General features: G+C 38.7%; 2 protein-coding genes and 2 non-coding genes across 4 annotated transcripts; all 4 read left to right on the top strand.

Moving 5' to 3' along the window:
- The first annotated feature begins 7,973 nt into the window (after positions 1 to 7,973).
- LOC127849806 (uncharacterized) lies at positions 7,974 to 10,238 on the top strand. Its single transcript, XM_052382559.1, has 2 exons — positions 7,974 to 8,062; positions 8,378 to 10,238. The coding sequence occupies exons 1-2, from the start codon at positions 7,974 to 7,976 to the stop codon at positions 10,236 to 10,238; spliced, it is 1,950 nt and encodes a 649-aa protein (XP_052238519.1).
- A 56-nt stretch (positions 10,239 to 10,294) lies between these two features.
- On the top strand, positions 10,295 to 11,890 carry LOC127849805 (uncharacterized). The gene has a single exon (XM_052382557.1). The coding sequence runs from the start codon at positions 10,295 to 10,297 to the stop codon at positions 11,888 to 11,890; it is 1,596 nt and encodes a 531-aa protein (XP_052238517.1).
- Positions 11,891 to 13,130: 1,240 nt separating this feature from the next.
- Positions 13,131 to 13,202, top strand: Trnac-gca (transfer RNA cysteine (anticodon GCA)). The gene has a single exon. It is a non-coding gene; the product is annotated as a tRNA-Cys (tRNA).
- Positions 13,203 to 17,148: 3,946 nt separating this feature from the next.
- Positions 17,149 to 17,220, top strand: Trnac-gca (transfer RNA cysteine (anticodon GCA)). Its single transcript has one exon. It is a non-coding gene; the product is annotated as a tRNA-Cys (tRNA).
- The last annotated feature ends 4,700 nt before the right edge of the window (positions 17,221 to 21,920 follow it).

Raw genomic sequence — 21,920 nt, 5'->3', positions numbered from 1 at the left:
TAGCAAATCTAACGACGATACTTTACGCAGAGGTATTAGGCTCAGTTTTCCCAGATCATGACTCTATCGGTCCTATGAAACATAAAATTTGCACTTCGCTTTCTGTGGCTTCAAAACATATAATATTAAGTCAGGATTCCGACCATAAAACTAACACATCATTATTTGAAGAATTCCCTTGAAAAATCAGGGCGGCATTCCACAGATTACGAATTCTCTTTTTTTATCAGCTCGTGCTAGGCCACTCGAACCCGGGAGATAGGCACTGAGGGATTGCTGTCGGATGATAACTCCAAAATATTTTTGCGGGGTCAGGCTTTTAAGTAATGTTTCGACAATGGCTTTGATCCTAAGTTTGAAACATTCTGAATGTTGCGATATGTTTATTGTAATGTTGTATAATAACAGCTTGTCATTTGCATAAAGTGAATGGGCACAGACTAATTTCGGTACTTCATTTTCGTCCCATGTATTTTCACTAAGAAGAACAATTCTTTAAATGAATCAAAGCGCTGTAGGCACTGTAGGTGTTCGCTGTTGTAAAATGTCGTCCTTGATTAGCTTGTGCGCATTGCACAGGCTAATCAGTATGCGCAGGCTAATCTTATTTGACATGCATTAAGCCCCGTTTTCCCTGAAAGCAGCCAATATGTACAGATTTCAATGATAAACACCAGACTGGCTAATCTCGTTTTACAAGCTGTTAAACACTATTAGTCATATAAACCCTCTGCAGTGTACCAATACACAGCGGTTCATCACATTCGCATTTATGTCGAGGCATGAACGACAACTCTGCTAGGAGAATGGCATTTGTTGTCTGCTGCAACAGGCAGTGGTTGTCTTTTCATACCGTACCTAAGGCTTCTAAGCACATACTGATTTGCGAAATATGGTCTGTAACATTAGTGTGAGCTAACGCCCACACTTAAAATAAAGGCGTAAAGTGTCGCTCTAGATCAAGTGTCAAAGTATTACAGCTATTTTTGAATAATTTAAGCAATAATTTAGACACGGAACTTAACGGAGAATGTTGCGGAAAAATGTAGGCAATATTCGCCAATTTGACACTTAATAATAACGAGCAATTAGCTTTAATATTGGCATGTAATTAGAGCGCCCGTGAACGCTCACGCTGGACAGACTGACACGTGATTAAGATTTTATGGTAAGGTTTCATGTGCTGGCAGGACTTAAGCGTTCTCAACTAACTACTGACAAGAAAAATATGGCATCAGTTTAGGTGTTTTTTAGCAGCTGTGTAGAAAAAAAATTAAATTGCATATAGACACCTTTTCATTGAAGCCTTGCCTTGATATGGAAAAAAAGGGCTTAATGCATGTGCGTAAATAGACATCCAAGGTTAGCCTGTGAAGTCCGCACAGGCTCATCAGGGACGATATTTTCCGCCTTAACTAGATTTTCGCGAAGAAGATGCTTTTTAGAAAGAAAAAAATTAACGCGACCAATGTCGTCCCTGATCAGCCTTCCGGATTCACGATAATTAACCCACATGTATTAAGCCCTGATTTCCCAGAGCGAGGCTCATGGATAATAAAAAAAAGTGACTATGATTGAAGTCGTCAAGTCGTTCAACTTGTTATAAAGAACGTGCTTTTGTTAATGAACGGAATTTTATCGTGCAGCGACATTTGCAACGTTTGTAATAATAGCCTAATATCAGCTGCATCTTTTCATTTACTTGTAATCAAAACACACGATGTTTAATTATATTTTGCATTCAATACAGTATTCTGTGTGTTCTATGAAGTAATATTTTAATTCGTGCATATTCAAACGTTGATTTTGTCAGATACGCACAATCTAACGGTCGGAACGTGATTACAGCTAATCAAAAAAAGCAAATATGACACGCGAATAAAGGCTTTCGATGTATAGAAATAAAAGGAGTGCTTCCCTACGGGCAATCGAACCCCGGGCTCCCTAGGGACATGCGGGGATACTTACCATCATACTTGCGATGAATTGAAAATGAAAAATAAAATGGTCTTACGTTATGAGTTGCTTTTGTAATGGTAGTTCTTGTATTATTAAACCATTTTCTGTAACATTGGGCAATATATGCTATACTATATTGGTATGATCTTTCAGTTTGATAAAGCGAAAGTTTCTAGTTTTCAATAATACGTCCAATAGTTTGCGTTATGTAAACTGTTTGATATTTGATATGTTTCTATAAACTATATTTGATTTGTTAGATGATTTAAGAATAACTTAAATAAACATGGGGATAAAGCTCACCGGAAGAACATTCGACTGAAGATCGGGAGGTCCCCGGTTCGAACCGAGGTGGCCCCTATAATTATTATTTTATAATTGGAAGTATTGTTTCACAAAATTATCGTATGGATAGGTGATAAGAAGTTTGTTATATTAAATATCGCCAATCATAGAAGAGCTTTGCAATATTTGGCATGCACTTTTATTTGCTTGATTTTTTAAAACTCTCGTTACACGGTAAATAGAACGGAGCTAAAAAGAGTCGTAAACATACATGTGGGCGATATGTATTTGGACTTGTCAGATATAATTTATCGTAATGTATCATGCAATAAGGAAAAAACATATAATCCATACGAAATAGTATCTCTTAAAGAAAAGATTGACATTATGATTTAGTGTCTACTAATAATAAGACACTTTTAATAAATAAGTACTTAGTTTGTCCTTAAAGGACCTTATTATCTAAACATTATCTTATAAAATGCTCTCAAATTCCTTCGTATGAATATACCAGTATTCTCCTAATTAGGAATCGCTATGCCTTCAGCAGGACTTATAATATCGTATTAATATATGGGACGTGCTCTAAGAAAAGAGGTTTAATGCATGTGCGTTAAGTATCGTCCCAGATAAGCCTGTGCAGAAGAGACTTTCTTGAAACGAGAAATATCATAACAGCGGAAAGTGTCGTCTATGAAACGCCTAGTCTGTCTCCTGTTGACTATTAGTATATCGAAGGTTTCATTCAAATGATGTGGGTTTAAATCATATGATAAGTGTTTATAATAGTATGCTGTGTACTTGCCATATTATGCTGTGTGTTAGTGATGGTATGCTGCGTGTTTGTGATGGTATTCTGTGTGCTTGTGATGATATAATATGTGTTTACCATAGCCTGCTGTGTGTTTGACATGGTATGTTGTGTGTTTGTCATGGCATGCTGTGTGTTCATAATGGTATGCTGTGTGTTTGTGATGGTACGCTGTGCGTTTGTGATGGTATGCTGTGAATGTCATTGAAATGATGTGGGTTTAAATCATATGCGATGTGCTTATACTACTATGATGTGTGCTTGCCATAGTATGGTGTGTGTATGCGATGGTATTCTGTGTGTTTGTGATGGTATGCTGTGTGCCGTTCATGGTATGATGTGTTTTGACATGGTATGACATGTGTTTGTCATGGTATGCTGTGTGTTCGTCATGGTATGCTGTGTTTTCGTCATGGTATGCTGTTTGTTTGTCATGTTATGCTATGTGTTTGCTGTACTTTCCTGTGGGTTTGTCTAATATGATGTCGTTTTCATTCGCTATGATGTAGGTTGGCATTATTTTCATTCGGAACACTCGGTTCTTGTCAAAAAACTAATGGTTACGGTATACGTATATCCGTCGGTCCGTACGTCCGTATTTTCGTCCGTCAGTGCGTCTGCCTCTTTGCCTGTGTTACTGTCTGTGTGTCTGTCTTTCTGTCTATCTGGTTGTGTGTCTCTCCGTCCGTCTGTCTGTTGTCTGTCTGTCTGTCGGTGTGTCTGCCTTTCTGTCAGTTCGTCCGTTCGTATGTCCGTCCGTCCGTGTGTCCTTATTTCCGTGTGTACGTCTGTCTCATCTGTCTGTTTTTGTCTGTTCGTCCGTCATTCTGTATGTCCGTATGCCCATTTGTTCGTGTGTCCGTCCGTGTGTCCTTATTTCCGACTGTCCGTGCATCTGTCTTTCCGTCTGCATGTCCGTTCCTCCCAGCGTTAGTATATCTGTCTGTCTCTCTGTCGGATATACGGACATACAGACAGACGGACGGACATATGCACTGACAAACGGAAAAAAGGACACACGGACTGAAGAAGGGACGGACGGAGGGACGGGCGGATGGACAGACAGAGAGAAAGACAGACAGACAGACAGACAGACAGACAGACAGACAGACAGACAGACAGACAGACAGACAGACCGACAGACAGACATACAGACAGACAGACAGACAGACAGACAGTCAGACAGACAGACAGACAGACAGACAGACAGACAGACAGACAGACAGACAGACAGACAGACAGACAGACAGACAGACAGACAGACAGACAGACAGACAGACAGACAGACAGACAACAGACAGACAGACAGACAGACAGACAGACAGACAGACAGACAGACAGACAGACAGACAGACAGACAGACAGACAGACAGACAGACAGACAGACAGACAGACAGACAGACAGACAGACAGACAGACTGACAGACAGACAGACAGGCATGCAGGCAGGCATGCAGACAGACGCACGGATGGACGGAAATACGGGCGAACGAACAGATGGACATACGTATGACTGTAACCATTAGTTCTTTGACAAGAACCGAGTGTTCCGAATGAAAAAATAACGCCAACTTACATCATAGTGAATGAAAAGGACATCATGTTAGATAAACTCACAGGATAGTACAACAAACACACAATATACCATGATAAACACCTAGCATACCATGACAAACACACAGCATACCATGACGAAAACATAGCATACCGTCACAAACACACAGCATACCGTCACAAACACACAGCATACAATCACAAACACACAGCATACTATCACATACACACACCATACTATTTCAAGCATAAAACATAGTATTATAAGCCAATATCATATGATTTAACCCACATCATTTCAATGACACTCACAGCATACAAACACATAGAATGCCATGACAAACACACAACATACCATGAAGTACACACAGCAGACTATGGTTAACACACAGCATATCATTAAAAACCCACAGCATACTATCACAAAAACACAGCATACCATCACAAACACACAGCATACCATCACAAACACACAGCATTATATGGCAAGCACGCATCATACTATTATAAACACATATAATATTATTTAAACCCAAATCATTTCAATGAAACATTCGATATATCAATAGTCAATAGGAGACAGACTAGGCGTTCCATAGTCGATTTCCTTCGCGACACTTAAAAACGCACATTAAACACCCTTGTCAAAATGCACGGCCAATATGTAAAATATGGCTTATTATGATCTTACGACGAGGATTGTAGGATACCTACGACGAGATCGTATCTCTTATAGCATAGTCTCTCTGACTTAGGACGTAGACTGTCCAAATCAGGAGAAACTAGCATCCAAACAGAGCATAGACACTGGCACGAGAGAGTTTTGATAGGTTTGGGACGTACATCGTTTCAGAAACATCAATCACGAACACCTAAATAGCGTCTTATAATTCGAGTAGAACGATGACCATTTTAGATTCAATCATTACGTCGTAGTTTGACAACGTTACAACGTGAAAAATGTTTAGTTGCAAAACAAGATATACAATTATATTATACTTTGCAACATATTACCAAGTATGTGTGACTATGTATTGAGCCTCAGTCTGGGAAAACCGCGTTAAATGCATGTCCGTTTAGTGTCGTCCCAGATTAGCCTGCGCAGTCCCCTATTAGCTTGTTCGGACTGTACAAGCTAATCTGGGACGACACCACGCACATGCATTCAGCTCCACTTTCTCAGAGTGCCACTCTATTATAGGATGCCCAGCAAAACAAGTTTTGAGGTCATCTTCCAGTCTTACATCTAAATTTAAAGTAACATAAATCAGAGGGGGTAATCACGTGATAGTAAAGATGGCGACGTCCACGCCGAGACAGTTACTTTTCGCCGTTGCATACCCTTAATCACTCTTGTTTAATTTTTAAATGACGCTCACTTTCCAGCCATATCAGTAAAAAAGTGATTACCGTTTATTTCATATTTAAATTCGCTTTGTTTCTCGACTTTATTCCCCGCAAATTTTTTTAGTGAAGCCCTAATTAGGTCATTCCGCTACGAAATGTCGCACCGAGTAAAGTCGAGATATATATATGAATATTACTATGAAATAAACGCCAGTAACTTTCTTGCTAATATGGCTTGAGTGGTCGGAATTTAAAAAATAATACAAGTTAATAAAGGGTATAAAACGGCGACAAATACCGGCCTCGGCATGGACGTCGCCATCTTGGTAATCACGTGATTACCCCCTCTGATAAATACTCAAAATCAAAGAATATTTCGCCAACTATTTTGCAAAAAAAAAAAGAATACAAAATCAGTGTTCCTTATAGCTATGGCCAACATTTCAACGCTAGATGTGGTCTGGTAACATAGATTTAACGAGAAACAAAATGCTCCTTTTTATTTTTTGTGGCACACTATCATGGTACATGAACATGTGTTGAATATGTTGTTGAATATATATTGTCGCACAAAAAGAGCAATTATGCAAATTGTTATATCTATGTTACCATACCACAGCTAGCGTTGACATGTTGGCTATTGCTGTAAGGGACATTGACTTTTTATTTGTTAACTTGATTTGCGAAATATTGTACGAACTATTCGTTGATTGTGAATGATTATGGGCTTTTAATGTTACCGCTGTTTGTTTCGCGTGTCACTGGCGACTACCCAGGTCCGTTACATCTTTATACCTGTAGTTAGGGAGTGATCACATTTAGTTTACACTCGCTGTGTTAGTAGCCGCCTGAAATTCACGATCGCGCTGCCGTTAATGGCGAGATATTTCATATAAGCAACTTACTGTATAGATCGTAACCCATCGTGTTGTATTGTATTGTATATTTGTTTTAAATAATATATTTACTTTTTATAAAAACATGTGTACCTTGTTTGCGTGTTCAATTAGTTCCTATTTCAGTTTATACAAATAAAATATCATAAAGATGTCAAAATGATGACTATGCAATAACTGTCGATAGAAACAAGTTTATTGCAACTTTACAAGTATAAGTGAATGTACTCTGTAAGTCGAAACAAAAAGATGACCATGCAGTCTAATGTTTATAGATATAAGTCTAGACGCACATGTATAAAGTAATTACAAAAACATAATTATTTAAGGTTCGTTATAACATTTCTGCTAAATCCACTTATTATATTCATGTATTTTGTATTATTATTTTGCTTAACACTAGAAACTGTGTGTTTATGTGTAATAAAATTAGTTCTGTTCTGTTCTGTTCCGTTATAGGGTAACTGGGCTTTATGCATATGATTAAAGTGTATTCGCATATTAGCTTGTGCAGGCCGCAAAGGATAATCAGCGACGACAAATTCCGCTTTTATGAATTGTTTTTTGCAGATCGAACTAAATTATATGACAACGCAAACTTTGGTTTTATTTCAATGGGCTATATGTTGTTTCGCCGATGTTTCATTTTGAATAAAATATGAATAAATATGCAACACTAGACGATTGTTATATAGATCTATACCACGTGTGCATCTCATCAGCCATTTACGGACAACATGCGCAACGTGAACTGATTTAACAGGCACTTCTTTTGCAATAAAATGAACACAATTTGGACTTTAAATGATGCTCATTTCTTATTAAATACAACCTTCGAACATGAACGGGATGTTAAGAAATCTGAGAAGTAACTTACATAGGGAAACATAATAATATACTATTAAAATGTCAAACGTTAAAAGATTGCATTCAACTACAATACAAATTTGGGTCAAAAAGGTACCATGTTCCTTCTTATTTCAATGTCACATGGTACCTTTTAGCATCAAGGGGGTGAAATTATCCTTATATAAGAACAGTGTAAAAGTCGCGGTTGGAGTGCCTGGCTGTTCCCCGTTGAAATAGGGTGCAGAGGATTTCCAGCCCAATCAGTATGGAGAATGCTCAGCAACATTGGGATCAAGGGAGGTGACAGGAAGAGGGCTGTAGGCAGACTTGGACAAGCTGCAGAAAAAGCATCCAACTGGCTGTGGATGATGCGAGAGGAGAAGAGCTGGACGCTAAACCACTGACCCGTAGTGTTTGGCCAACACTACGGATCCACTGCCCGGAGAGTGTCCCTGGCATTAAAGGATAGAAACACTTGATGATAGGCAGTTCCCAGCTGATGAGTCAGTGGTTTGTGCAGTAGTATCTGTATTCTACACATCATATATCTGGGCAACCAGTGACTTCCAGGAAAGACTGGATGACGACTGAGAATAGAACAGTGACACTGGAGAGACAGATGACACCAGGAACAGACTGGACCCTGGGCATGACGGGGTAGCATCCCAGATTGCAGTCTTCGTGAGAAGACACCCACTATCAAGCTACAGACTCCGATACAGAAGAATACCCCCAGAGTCTCCCGAGAGGGGGGGGAGGATGAGAGACTCGATCAGACGGATTCAACGACAACGACACGGCTAGTCCAATCGACATTGACCGGAACAAAGGCAGAGGTGAAGTGTAGATGTGGAAAGGTGTGCAAGAACCTTAGAGGCTTGCGTATTCATCAAGGGAGAACGGCATGCGGGAGCACGGCAAGGCAGCGGCAACGCTCAGATTTTACATCTGGTGAGACGTTGGAGGATCCTAGTCAGGACTCAACCCACAGTACTGGGGACCTCTACGCAGCTGAGAAGCCACGCACCAATTCAGCAGATCCTGACATTGTCTCGCAAGTCAGCGACATCTTCGAAGAAGATGACCCTCTTCTAGAGCTTTTAGGTACTCCAGAAGACCTGAGGCCAAACACAGACACACAGCACAACACCCGAAATACAGCTTCCAATACTAATGCCACAGCCCAGAAGGTTAGAATTACATGGCCCAAGACAAGTGACAGGAACCTGTGGAAACAGTTTGATGAAGACCTCAACACCATCCTGGAAACAACACTCCAAGGGCCAGTAGAGAAGAAACTGAAGTCTCTGACCAACCTTGTCCACTCTATCGGCAAAGAACGATTTGGTGAGGTGAAACGGAAACCCACCAGAACCCCTGCACAGCCAAATAGAAGACAACGACAGATCACAGAGATTAGGAAAGAGCTGAAGTCACTGAGGAAATCCTACCAAAAAGCAAATATAGAGGAAAGACCCGGACTTCAGCAGCTTAGAGATGAACTCAGACAGAAACTGACCGATCTTCGTAAGGCAGAACAACTCCGAGACAAGCGGAAGAAGCGAGCCAAGAGGCGAGCTGAGTTCATAGCCAATCCATACAAGTTTTCCAAAGGACTCCTAGACAAAGAAAAATCTGGGAAGCTTGAAAGCAGTATGGAAGAGATACAACAGCATCTAAAGGACACACACTCCGATCCAGCAAGAGATAATCCATTAGGAAGCTGTCCAAGAATTGAACCAGTCCCAGAACCCACAATTCCACTAAACATAAAAGAACCCACAATGAAGGAAGTATCTGATGTAGTGAAGAAAGCAAGAAGCGGCTCCGCACCAGGACCAAACGGTATACCCTATAAAGTATACAAGATGTGCCCGATGCTACTACGAAGATTATGGACCCTACTTAAGGTGATATGGAGGAAAGAAAAAGTCCCAGATTGTTGGCAACAGGCAGAGGGAATATTTACTCCAAAGGAAAAGGGCTCCAAACATGTGACCGAATTCCGAACCATTTCACTGTTGAATGTGGAGGGGAAAATATTCTTCGCTGTCCTGGCAAGACGAATGACCACGTTCCTGACAACCAATCAGTACATTGACACATCAGTACAGAAAGGGGGGGTTCCGGGCTTCTCTGGCTGCATTGAACACTCCAGTGCCATCAGTCAGATCATCCGTGAAGCAAAGGTGAACGCCAATGACCTCACAGTTGTCTGGTTAGACCTCGCCAACGCCTATGGCTCCATACCACACAAGCTGATTGAAGAAGCAATGAAGCACTATCATATCCCAGAGCATATACAGGGTATCATAAATGGCTACTTTGATGGCATACAGCTTCGATTCTCAATCGGTGACCAGACAACGCCATGGCAGAGGTTAGAGAAGGGGATAGTAACTGGCTGCACCATCTCAGTGGTACTATTCGTGATGGGCATGAACTTGATCATCAATGCCGCGAAGAGGGAAACCAGAGGACCAAAACAGCGTCAGGTATACACCTCCCATCCAGCAGGGGGTTCATGGATGACCTGACCATCACTACCACCACACATGTACAGGCCCGCTGGGTACTAACAGCCCTACAGGACATGGTCACATGGGCACGAATGAAGTTTAAACCCAAGAAGTCAAGGAGCCTGATTATCAAGAAGGGAAAGGTCACCAAAAGATTCACTCTACAGGTGCAAGGGGAAGACATTCCATCCATTATTGACAGTCCAGTCAAGTGCCTCGGCAAGTGGTACGACGCCAGCCTGAAGGACACTAATAACATCACTAGAGTCAAAAACCAGCTCCAAGATGGCCTGAAGCTTATAGACCAGACAGGACTCCCGGGCAAGTTTAAGGCATGGCTCTACCAACATGGGTTACTACCTAGGCTTATGTGGCCCCTTATGCTGTACGAGATAGCTACAACCACTGTAGAAGGATTCGAGAGAGTGATCAACCGGCATCTCCGGAGATGGCTTGGTGTCCCTCCTAGTTTCACCAGCATTGGACTGTATGGCAGAACCAACCAACTTCAACTCCCAATGACCTCACTAGTTGAAGAGTTCAAGGTTGCCAAAGGAAGACTGGTGGTAACCCTCAAAGAGTCATCAGATGACATGATATGGAAGGCAGGCATCGAGACACGCACAGGGCGAAAGTGGTCAGCAAGCCAGGCAGTCGCCCAGGCAGAAAGCAGGCTACGACACAAAGACATCGTAGGCACCACAGCTATAGGAAGACAAGGCCTGGGCAGTTCAAAATCACAACGCTGGAGCACTGCCGGTAAGAAAGAAAGAAGCCAAATGGTCCAGTATGAGATCAGGCCTTCAGAAGAGGAAGACAGGCGCGCCAGAGCAGTCGGGATGGGAGGGCAGTGCGCATGGACACAATGGCAGACCACAGAAAGACACCTGACATGGGTAGACATTTGGCACTACGAACCACTACGACTCAAATTCCTACTGAGATCCGTATATGATCTGCTGCCATCTCCAGTCAATCTACACAGATGGGGGTTAGTGGAAGACCCAAAGTGTCAGCTGTGCGACAAACCAGGAACCATACAGCACACCCTCTCATCTTGCCAGACAGCGCTAACACAAGGCCGCTACAGATGGAGGCACGACACAGTCCTCAAGGAGCTAGCAGACATACTAGAGCGGGAGAGAAGGAAGACAAGACCTACCAACAAGAAGGCAGTACCAACAATCAAATTCGTCAAGGAAGGACAAACTGCCAAGAAGGCAAGAACCGCAGCAACATCTATCCTTGATGAATCAGAGCGTTGGGAGATGAAGGTCGACCTAGGAAAACAGCTGGTATTCCCAGACATAGTCCATACCACACAGAGACCAGACTTAGTTATATGGTCTCCCAAGGACAAGAAACTGGTGATGATAGAACTCACTGTACCCTGGGAGACTAGGTGTGATGAGGCCTACGAGCGGAAAATGGGAAAGTACACTGAGCTACAAGAACAGTGTAAAAGTCGCGGTTGGAGTGCCTGGCTGTTCCCCGTTGAAATAGGGTGCAGAGGATTTCCAGCCCAATCAGTATGGAGAATGCTCAGCAACATTGGGATCAAGGGAGGTGACAGGAAGAGGGCTGTAGGCAGACTTGGACAAGCTGCAGAAAAAGCATCCAACTGGCTGTGGATGATGCGAGAGGAGAAGAGCTGGACGCTAAACCACTGACCCGTAGTGTTTGGCCAACACTACGGATCCACTGCCCGGAGAGTGTCCCTGGGATTAAAGGATAGAAACACTTGATGATAGGCAGTTCCCAGCTGATGAGTCAGTGGTTTGTGCAGTAGTATCTGTATTCTATACAACATATATTACATCCACTTAAATCCTACATTCATCATAGAAAACGTATATTTATGTGAAGTAAACCCTTGAGCTAAACAGATACGTATTCTGTATCATATTTCAAAAGATATGAGATGAATCAACTTCAATATGAAACTTAAACCTAACAACGTTTACACAACAATGATAGTAGCAATTTTCCGCGACTTTAGTTTGGTTAAATACGCAATATCGCGTGAATCGTTTCGTATACGAAGATCTCACGATAGTTTATGAAAACAAACAAATAGACAAACTGCAATGCGTTCTCTTTTTTTCCTCTTTTTCGAGTGAATTAATATTGGTCACAAAACAACTTGTCATCACATTGTCATCCCTATTTTGATACCTCAAGCGATGGATACATATAATATTTAGGTTATTTCATGGTTTAATGGTACAACATAGAAAAACAATAACTCCAAGATAACGACATCATCACTATCACTATGACTACTACTGCAACTGGTGTTTGTTGCTGATGAATGTACTACTATAATGTATATACATGTACTGTTACTACATTACTTCTACTGCCGTTATTGTTGCTGCTGATGATGTTTCTTGTTACTAATGATTTCGCTACTGCTTCTTCTACCAATACTGCTACTGGTAGCCCAAACGCATTGTGTGGTGTGTGTGGCATATCACTTAGGATTTGTATCGCTGTTCACTCTACGTATATGTGTCGCGTTCTGAAAAAACTGGGCATAATTCATGTACGTAAAGTGTCGTCCCAGATTAGCCTGTGCAGTCCGCATAAGCTCATCAGGGACGACACTTTCCGCTTTTATGGTATTTTTAGTTTCAAAAAAGTCTCTCCTTACCGAAAATCAAGTTAAGGCGGAAAGTGTCGTCCCTGATTAGCCTGTGCGCACTGCACAGGCTTATCTGGGATAACACTGTATGCACATATATTATGCTCAGTTTTCTCAGAACAAGGCTCATATCATTATCCCCACAAAACTGATGGCAGAACGTACCGCCGTAGTTTTGACGACGTATGTTGTCACTCCTAGCATGGGAGACGACATATGGACGGACAGGGACCTTGATTATACGAAAGATACCTGGTTGAATATATGGGGATATAGCTCAGTGGTAGAGCATTCGACTGCAGATCGAGAGGTCCCCGGTTCAAACCCGGGTGTCCCCTATTTTTATATCTTTTGTTAACAATTTCACTCTCGAGTAGTTGCTTTAACAAGCTATACTATTGTCGTGTCTCCCGTTGTTTACCGTCAATTAACTTCATCACATTTCTATTAAATAATGAAAGTAATACCAAGTAAAACAACTGCTCCAATGAGGCGGCATATTACGGCTTTCATTTCCGTCTGCACGTCTCGTCCTTTGATGTCAGAGAACTGCCTGCCACATAGCCAAAGCATTAAAATGTTGTTATTTTATGCATAATACCAAAAACCATAATTAATACCAAAAAAACATTATTCCTAATGCTTACAAACTAAAGTTGTATGTTTCACAAACTCGCACAATCCTATTTGTGTGCCGTCCATAAGTTTATCGTATCATATTGATTAAATTTACAATTAGCTAGGTGATTAGTTTTTCTTGTTGCAGTAAAAGGTGATTGAGCTCCGCAAGCACTCTAATATGGAGTTTAAAAATCAACCTGATTTACTTTTTTTAATACTTACTAACACTATTCTTTACAAAACAATATTTAGGTGTTGCTTTATCGTTGGTAAATAGTCATGATTCATGTTGTATACGTAGTCCTTATTTAATAGTTATAAAAGAACATACCAATTAAAACATTAGTCCCTGACGGGGAAAATAGCCCGGTATCCCACGTGACAGGCGGGGATACTTACCACTATATTATCGAGGAATTGGAAACAGCACGTAAATGAATTAAGATACTGTAATTTAAACCGCAAATGATCGATACAAGTCAACGTCCTTCAACTCTACTTTATGAGTACTTCTGTCACGACACTGCAATTCAAACAAAAACAAGGTTTAAATTTGACTTAATAACATCATCGTTATAGCGTGATATGTTTCCATAAACACTACAATCAATATTGTGAAGATTTTGCATTTTGCAACTTTACATTTTTTGCGTGTATTCATTAACTGCTAGGCTACAGTCGATTGGTGTATAGCGGATTTTAGTGAGTAACGGATAGGTTAAAAGTTTTTTGCAAAATACTTTTATTTATGTAAAGATTTATAGTGTTCTATGAATTGAATACAAAATGCCTATTATTGTTCAGTCGATTCATGTGTTGACGTGTGTCAATGTTTACAATTGTTTCTTTTTTCGAAAGCAAAACAAGGTCACGTTAAGTACGCACCGCTTTTGTGACGAACTGAAAAGTGAAGACGTATGGTCTCCTGAATTTTGCAGATTTTGTTTGGTAAACAGTATGTTCATTGGAGTAATATTGTAGTATAATGTGTCCTTTACAAAAGTAAGAATGCTCAGAAACCAAATTGATGCGTACCACATAAAATAAGCACGAGAGCTGCAACTCGCGATTTAGTGAATAACGGACATGTATAAAACACACGTGGGTAGCGTGTGGCTATGATATTTATTAGTAAGAACATCATTTTGAATGAAAAAAAAAAATTATCACGAAAAATCGATTTCTCTGAAAACATAGTTTTCACTATCAAATCTATATATATAACAAGGTATTCAACTCAAAACGACCCGAATAAAGGTTGCATCGCTTTGAACAGCCATTACTTCATCAATTGTGCAGCGATTTCCATGAACTCGGTCTTGTTAAACGCAGAAATGAAGTTCCTTTTCTGGAATGTACATATCGTGCAATATATTTTACAAATGCTGGGTAAAATTTCAAGAAATAACACGATACACATGTAATCCGATAAAGACCTAAGCGATCCGGTAATGGCTGAATCAGTGTACCATGACATTCGCGCTGTAAACAAAAACTATTTGTCTGAATTTTAAAACCGCTGGCATGTTTCAATAGGAAAGACATTTGTCTTTCGAGGTTTAAAGGTTTAATTACTAAATGCATGGTGTTTACGTTGAAATGAGACTCGAAGTCCTTAGCTATCCGTTATACACCAATCGACTGTATTTGGCAGAGTTCTTGAATTAAAAACAGGTCTCAATGTCAACATCCAAAGTGAGCGGGGTAATGTTCACTGGTCAGTAATGGAGATGTTGGTCCGAGTCCAAATGCCCCCAATGGTATAAATACATCTACAACCGGAAGATTGGTTGCCCCTGTCCGCTCCCCACCCTTTCATCGCTACAAGGTGGCTTTAATGCACTGGTGTATGTATATATGTGAAATTTGATTAACGTTCATAGCCTTCTACTGTCATTAATATTAGGTATGTTTTATACACTATAGCATATATTTTTTTTTAATTTTGCAAGAACACGCGTACCAACTTAGCTTTTATCCGAAAACATCGTGTATTATATATTGGTTCATCTACTAGAAACAGATTGCTCAATTAGATGATATGCTCAACCCATTTATGCCTAGCGTCTAGAAAAAAGGCCTTGGCAAACAGCGTAGACCCAGATGAGACGCCGCATAATGCGGCGTCTCATCAGGGTCTGCGCTGTTTGCTTAAAGGGATTTCTGTAAGAAATATTCTAAATATAGAAATAAATATACTAGATATCCCTAATTTTGGAAATAAATTGATCCAATTTAGAAGGATGGGAGAGTCCACTAGGCATAGATGGATAAAATGAATCAAATCGACGTGACAATATTGTAGTGTGAAACTATAAATAAATGAATGCCGAAACTGAACATAATAATAATGTTGGTTCTTTCTAATAAAACTGCTGATATAGTGTGACAGTATACGGTTGATAGCAAATATCGCTCACTTGGTGTTAATGAAATAAAATCCCAAATCGTACACACAGCGAGTTAGAGGTCTAGACGTTCTCAAATTACGTACGTATCTTCCGGAAATGAAGGCATTAAAGTATTCTATCTGACACATGTACGTTAGTTTTTAATAACAAACGGACCACAATCAGTGGTATGTTTTAAAGCCATGACTTAAGTGTCCGTTTAGAAAGAACATTTTATCGCTGTTATAATATATGTATTCAGACTGACCATTATAATTTATTGGTATTGTACAATATATTTCCAAAATTAGGGATGTCTAGTATATTTGTTTCTATATTTGGAATTGTTCTTACAGAAATTCCTTTAAGCAAACAGCGCAGACCCTGACGAGACTCACCTGGGTCTACGCTGTTTGCCAAGGCCTTTTTTTAGACGCTAGGCATAAATGGGTTAATAGCAGCCGATAATCGTAATTAAACTTATGATTGAAAAGTAATTATTGTCGTTGGCAGACGCTACACTTGAAGTTTGATTGAAACATTAACTGTTTCATTTTGTGAATGAAATGTCAGGCCACGTATTTCATGTCAGCGCTTAATACCTGAGTAAAGAGTTTGGATTTATGTTACATATTATACATACATTATTATGATATGGAAGTATATGCTTCCCGGTAAGTTACGTTATGTGGAGCAACTTTGTATTGAGTAACGTTTTTACGTCAACGCCATTATTTCGGGTTCACTGTTACTGTAATCAAGAAAATAAAGTAATCTTTACCCATAGACATTATCCATAACTTGACATCATTCGCACAAGCTTCCATATCCTGATTTTAAATCCCGCAAATCAGCATTCTAAAACTTTTGCTTAGCCGATAAACATCGAGAAAGCAAAAATCAATATGCAATATAACATAACTACATATGAAGTTGCTATATGTTTAGTATATGAGGTATTAATGTATTGTATTATAAAGCATATATCCCTGTCATTCTTCACAAGGTTGACTATCAGGATTATAATAGTAAAACGGTAAAACGAAGAAGGATATTTCTATAACATGATTACAAAATTAAAGCGTTATTCACATACAGAAATGCAATTGAAATATTTAAAAAAATATTATCAAGCTGCGTCTTTACAAACCAACGACAGACATTGAATGAATATATCCGTGATGTGGGACAGATTGGATCGTGGGATGTGACATCTGGTCAGATTGGAAACAGGATTGCCTTATATGGTTCGTATACGGATTGACAAATATCTGGGGATATAGCTCAGTGGTAGAGCATTCGACTGCAGATCGAGAGGTCCCCGGTTCGAACCCGGGTGTCCCCTAACCTTTTGATGTCGTACCATGAAAAGTCCCGCAAACATATATTCACGAAAGTGTCTTAGTAATCAACCCATAAATTGTATGGGAAAACGCCACAATAACTGGTTATTTGACTGCTTATAATATAGAGATAAATAGACAACAATGAATATTTTACATTTTTTTCTCCTTTATCAATATTTATTTCAATGTATGTACAACACATTACTAAAAATACATTTTGCCTACCGATGACCTTCTACATAAAACCTCCAGAATTCAACTAATGGCAAGGGCAAACGGTTACTTCACGTTCATATCATATCTGATGTTTGATATTTAACACTGTACGTGAAATGTAGTTATATAGTTCTCAACACTGAACAATGCAATCACCATTTTATAGTGCATAACATACTACAGTCTGTGGAAATTTCAAACGTTTTCATGAGTTATATGATGTTTAATTTTTATAAACTGTTTCCGTCATTTTCTTTTCTCATTTTTTTCTACAAAATACCGGTGTTTACTCCTGCTCTGCTTTGGTTGAAACGGTAATTACGGAACACCACAAGGGCAGGTGATACTAAGACCTTAAGATGTCACGTTGAGAGAGAAAGTACCTGTCAACCGACAATGTGACCGCCCATTTTGCTTGGTGGTAGGCCGACTGTTATTTCCGCCTTTTTGTCTTTGGCAGCGACACGTATACCGGTCATTTCGGAAGCCCTCGTGTAAGGACAACGGCAATAATCGCATTTTAAATACCCAAGAGCGCTGTTAACGAGACTGACAAATTTCATGTTAACTATCAAGAGGTGCTAATGGTCGTGTATTGCTTGCAGTCGGTTTATTTATCAACTGTATGTCTTAATTGACACTAACTATCTGTAATATCAAAGCGTAGCGCTGGATTGGCTACACCCAAAGCAAATAATCCGCTTAAACTATCGCTTTTAACAACGGGGGATAAATATTTATTGTATGATATGACCAGACACGGTTAATTAAGTCTTTGTCAAAAGCAAAGTCATGTAACATGCTACATGATAGATTTCATCATTGTTTATGTTGAGTTTTTTTTTTTTTTTTTTTCGATGTTTCATTTTTTCTGGGACCCGCCTACATGAAACCAGCTATCCAAGCATAAGTTGCGACATTACCTAAAACTTATATTCACTACAGCAAAAACACACATCAAAACAAAGATTCAACGAAACAAATAACAACTGACATTACCGTCATCACTTTTTATTGCTTTTTTATAATGCGTTAAAAATTAAGCGGGCGACAATTTGACTGTCGTCTCAATAACCACACCCAAGTTTGCAGGCTGTAACTCGGACGGTCAGTCATACGTCAATTTTTAGCACGTTCGGTGAATTATTAGAATTTCCGTTCCCTATATGAAAAGTAGTTTACGGACCTTAACCGGTCATATAAATTACACTCGTCATTTGTCAAACGTTTCAGAAATAAAATCTTAAACGATGATCCCTCAATCTCCACGCAGAGTTGTCGTTCCTTGCTCTCACATACAATCTCTGCCATCACAAGAAAATCCCACCAGATTTGCTAGAACTTTATTTAATTTTTGGTTTAAGTATTATGTTATGAAAATAGTGTGATTTTCTTTTATATTTTAAAATAGTGCATAAGTTAAGGTTCATAATAAAAAATAATTAACTTAATTAAAAAAAAGTAAAAATGACAACGTTAAAATTATTGTACCACGTGGCTAGGCTATAATCAAGTGGTTGGTTATGAAGCTGATTTGATTCAGCTATGCTGGTTCTAGTCAAATCTCTGCGGGAAGGTTGATGACCCCTAAGGCCTAGTATGTTTTGGTGTGTAACTTGATATCCATACACGTGTACACTTTTATACCAAATAATATTTAATATATTTTAAAACTATATTTGAGACAATTAGGCAAACACATCATAGAACATCAAATATGTTTATGCGTTGCAAGGTTAGATAAAAAAACATCCGTTAACGCTAAAAGATCGGTTTATGTAAAGCCGTTTTAGATTTTCGTTCATTGGAAGTTCGAGAGAATGCCCCTCTCCGTTTAAAGTGTGATTGCTGTCTAATTATCCATAATTGTTTATTTTATCATATCAAAGACATGGGTCTGGTCTGTTGATTTTTAAGGAGATGAAATGAATTGCACGTTAGATGAATTTACCGCTTGATTACCGCCCTCGCGTGCTTCCACTTTCAGACGAACGCTAGCCGTACATATATATTTGGTTATAATATAATGTGATGTATGCCTTTTCTACGACATAGTTGACTAGTATTAATATGTAATATAATTGTAATAAGTGCATATGTCAAAGATGAATCCCAGCTGTTTTATTGTTTAATAATTCTATACATATTTCATTAGCATTTGGTACTCTTTTGCATTAAAAAACAGCCAGCTAAACAGCCTGAGACACTTAACGCACATGTACTAAACTCATTTTCCATAGGATTCGCTTGTTTTTAATAATAAGGGTATTCACATATAACGATGCAGTCAAATTAAGACAAGCTTAATATGTCAAATACAGAGTGCAATCTTTTCCATAGCATTTTAAAAATCAAAGCGCTGAAGGCACTGTATTTGTTCGCTGTTGTATAATCTTAGACCCAACTCAGTTTTCAAAATTATGTTATAGCTTTTTATATCGCAAGTTTGAAATGACCACAACCCATTAAAATTTATAAAGTGTGTGTCTTAAAGCACAGGTCGAGATGCGTGTTTTTTTTTTCAAATCATTGATACAGCTAATCAGTGTGCACAATCATGCTAATCCTATTTGACATGCATTAAGCTCCGTTTTCCCTGAATCAACCAATATGTACAGATTTCAATGATAAACTCTAGACTGGCCAATGTTGTCTTACAAGCTGTTAAATCGCACTATGCAGTGTACCAGTGAGAACAGGCAGATTCGTCGTCTGCTTGAATTTAATGGAGTTGACCACACAGGCAGTCACGGGTTGCGGTTCCTACCGTAGCTAAGGCATAATGATTTGCAAAATTGCGTCTGCATTATTTGCTAACGCTCACAAATAACAACTCAATGAATCAGAGCTTTTTAATACTTCCGAAAAACCAATATATATATATATATATATATATATATATATATATATATATATATATATATATATATATATATATATATATAGTTATATAAGTAAAATGTAATAATCCAGATTGAGAATATTATATAATAAAAGTAAAAACACGTGTCTGGGATTTTAAATATATATTGATTTAGCCAACGCGTTTCGCATAGCTCATCAGGGCATAATACAATATATTACAACGTCAAAATGTCATGGAGATAACGTCATATCAATTATGACGTCATAACGTCAATAAATATTAAATGAAATTTAATTTGGGTTTAAATACATGTATAAAATGTTGTTCTTTTGCTAACCTAGCTGAAATATTGTTCGAAAATAGCTTATAAAATGGAAATATTTTAAATTTTGGTTCATTATGTGAACATTCATCTAAATGTTTACTTAAAGGCATCTGTCTTGTTGAGGGGTCTCGCATTTGTTGTTCATATTAATAAAATGTAAGCGACAGCCACCTAATTTAAAACGTCTGTTAACCAAATCTTACTTTTCATCTCAAGAACCAAGAGTATCCAAATGTAATGACTCTAGATGCGCCCTGTGTGGTTATATTATTGAAGGGAATTCTTTTGATTTTAATGGCAAAATGTTCAAAATAAAAACTAATATGTCATGTGATATACAAAATGTGATTTATGTATTATTATGCAATGGATGCAAACAATATTATATAGGCCAAACTGGCGATAAACTTAGAAATAGGCGATCTGTCCATGAACAACAAATGCGAGACCCCTCAACAAGACAGATGCCTTTAAGTAAACATTTAGATGAATGTTCACATAATGAACCAAAATTTAAAATATTTCCATTTTATAAGCTATTTTCGAACAATATTTCAGCTAGGTTAGCAAAAGAACAACATTTTATACATGTATTTAAACCCAAATTAAATTTCATTTAATATTTATTGACGTTATGACGTCATAATTGATATGACGTTATCTCCATGACATTTTGACGTTGTAATATATTGTATTATGCCCTGATGAGCTATGCGAAACGCGTTGGCTAAATCAATATATATTTAAAATCCCAGACACGTGTTTTTACTTTTATTATATATATATATATATATATATATATATATATATATATATATATATATATATAAGCAGGAACACTACTGAGTTACTTCAACAAAGGATGTGCTCTTTAGCATGAAAAATTGAGTAAATCTTTTTCTGATATTAACAGATTACAATAATATGGCGAAATTTCACACAACGTGCACCATATGTTGGGGTTAATTTATCTTGGGAATATTTAAAAGTACTTAATCATTCAACGAACCATATATCGTTTGTCAAATAGATGAGATAAAAGCACCGCATAACGGGTGCCAACGCTCGGCTGCGGGTGAAGTTTTATTTCTTTAGAGGTCACAGTGACCTTGACCTTTAACCTAGTGACCCATAAATGAGCGAGGCGTGTAGAGCTCATCAAGGTGCAGCTACATATGAAGTTTCAAAGTTGTAGGTGGAAGAATTTTGATTTAAGGTTTTAGCTCGACGCGGACGGCGGACGAGCTGGCTATGACAATACCTCGGGTTTTCTCCGAAAACAGCCAAGCTAA

This window comes from Dreissena polymorpha, chromosome 11 (genome assembly GCF_020536995.1).
Source record: "Dreissena polymorpha isolate Duluth1 chromosome 11, UMN_Dpol_1.0, whole genome shotgun sequence".
NCBI lineage: Eukaryota > Metazoa > Mollusca > Bivalvia > Myida > Dreissenidae > Dreissena > Dreissena polymorpha.
Note: the sequence above shows the minus strand (reverse complement) of the source record. Positions and strands in the feature narration are given on the sequence as shown.

Coding starts and splice junctions, on each gene's coding strand:
- LOC127849806 (XM_052382559.1), top strand. CDS start 7,974: ATGCTCAGCAACATTGGGATCAAGGGAGGTGACAGGAAGAGGGCTGTA. Junction 8,063..8,377: donor GAAAAAGCATCCAACTGGCT/GTGGATGATGCG, acceptor CCCAGATTGCAG/TCTTCGTGAGAAGACACCCA.
- LOC127849805 (XM_052382557.1), top strand. CDS start 10,295: ATGGTCACATGGGCACGAATGAAGTTTAAACCCAAGAAGTCAAGGAGC.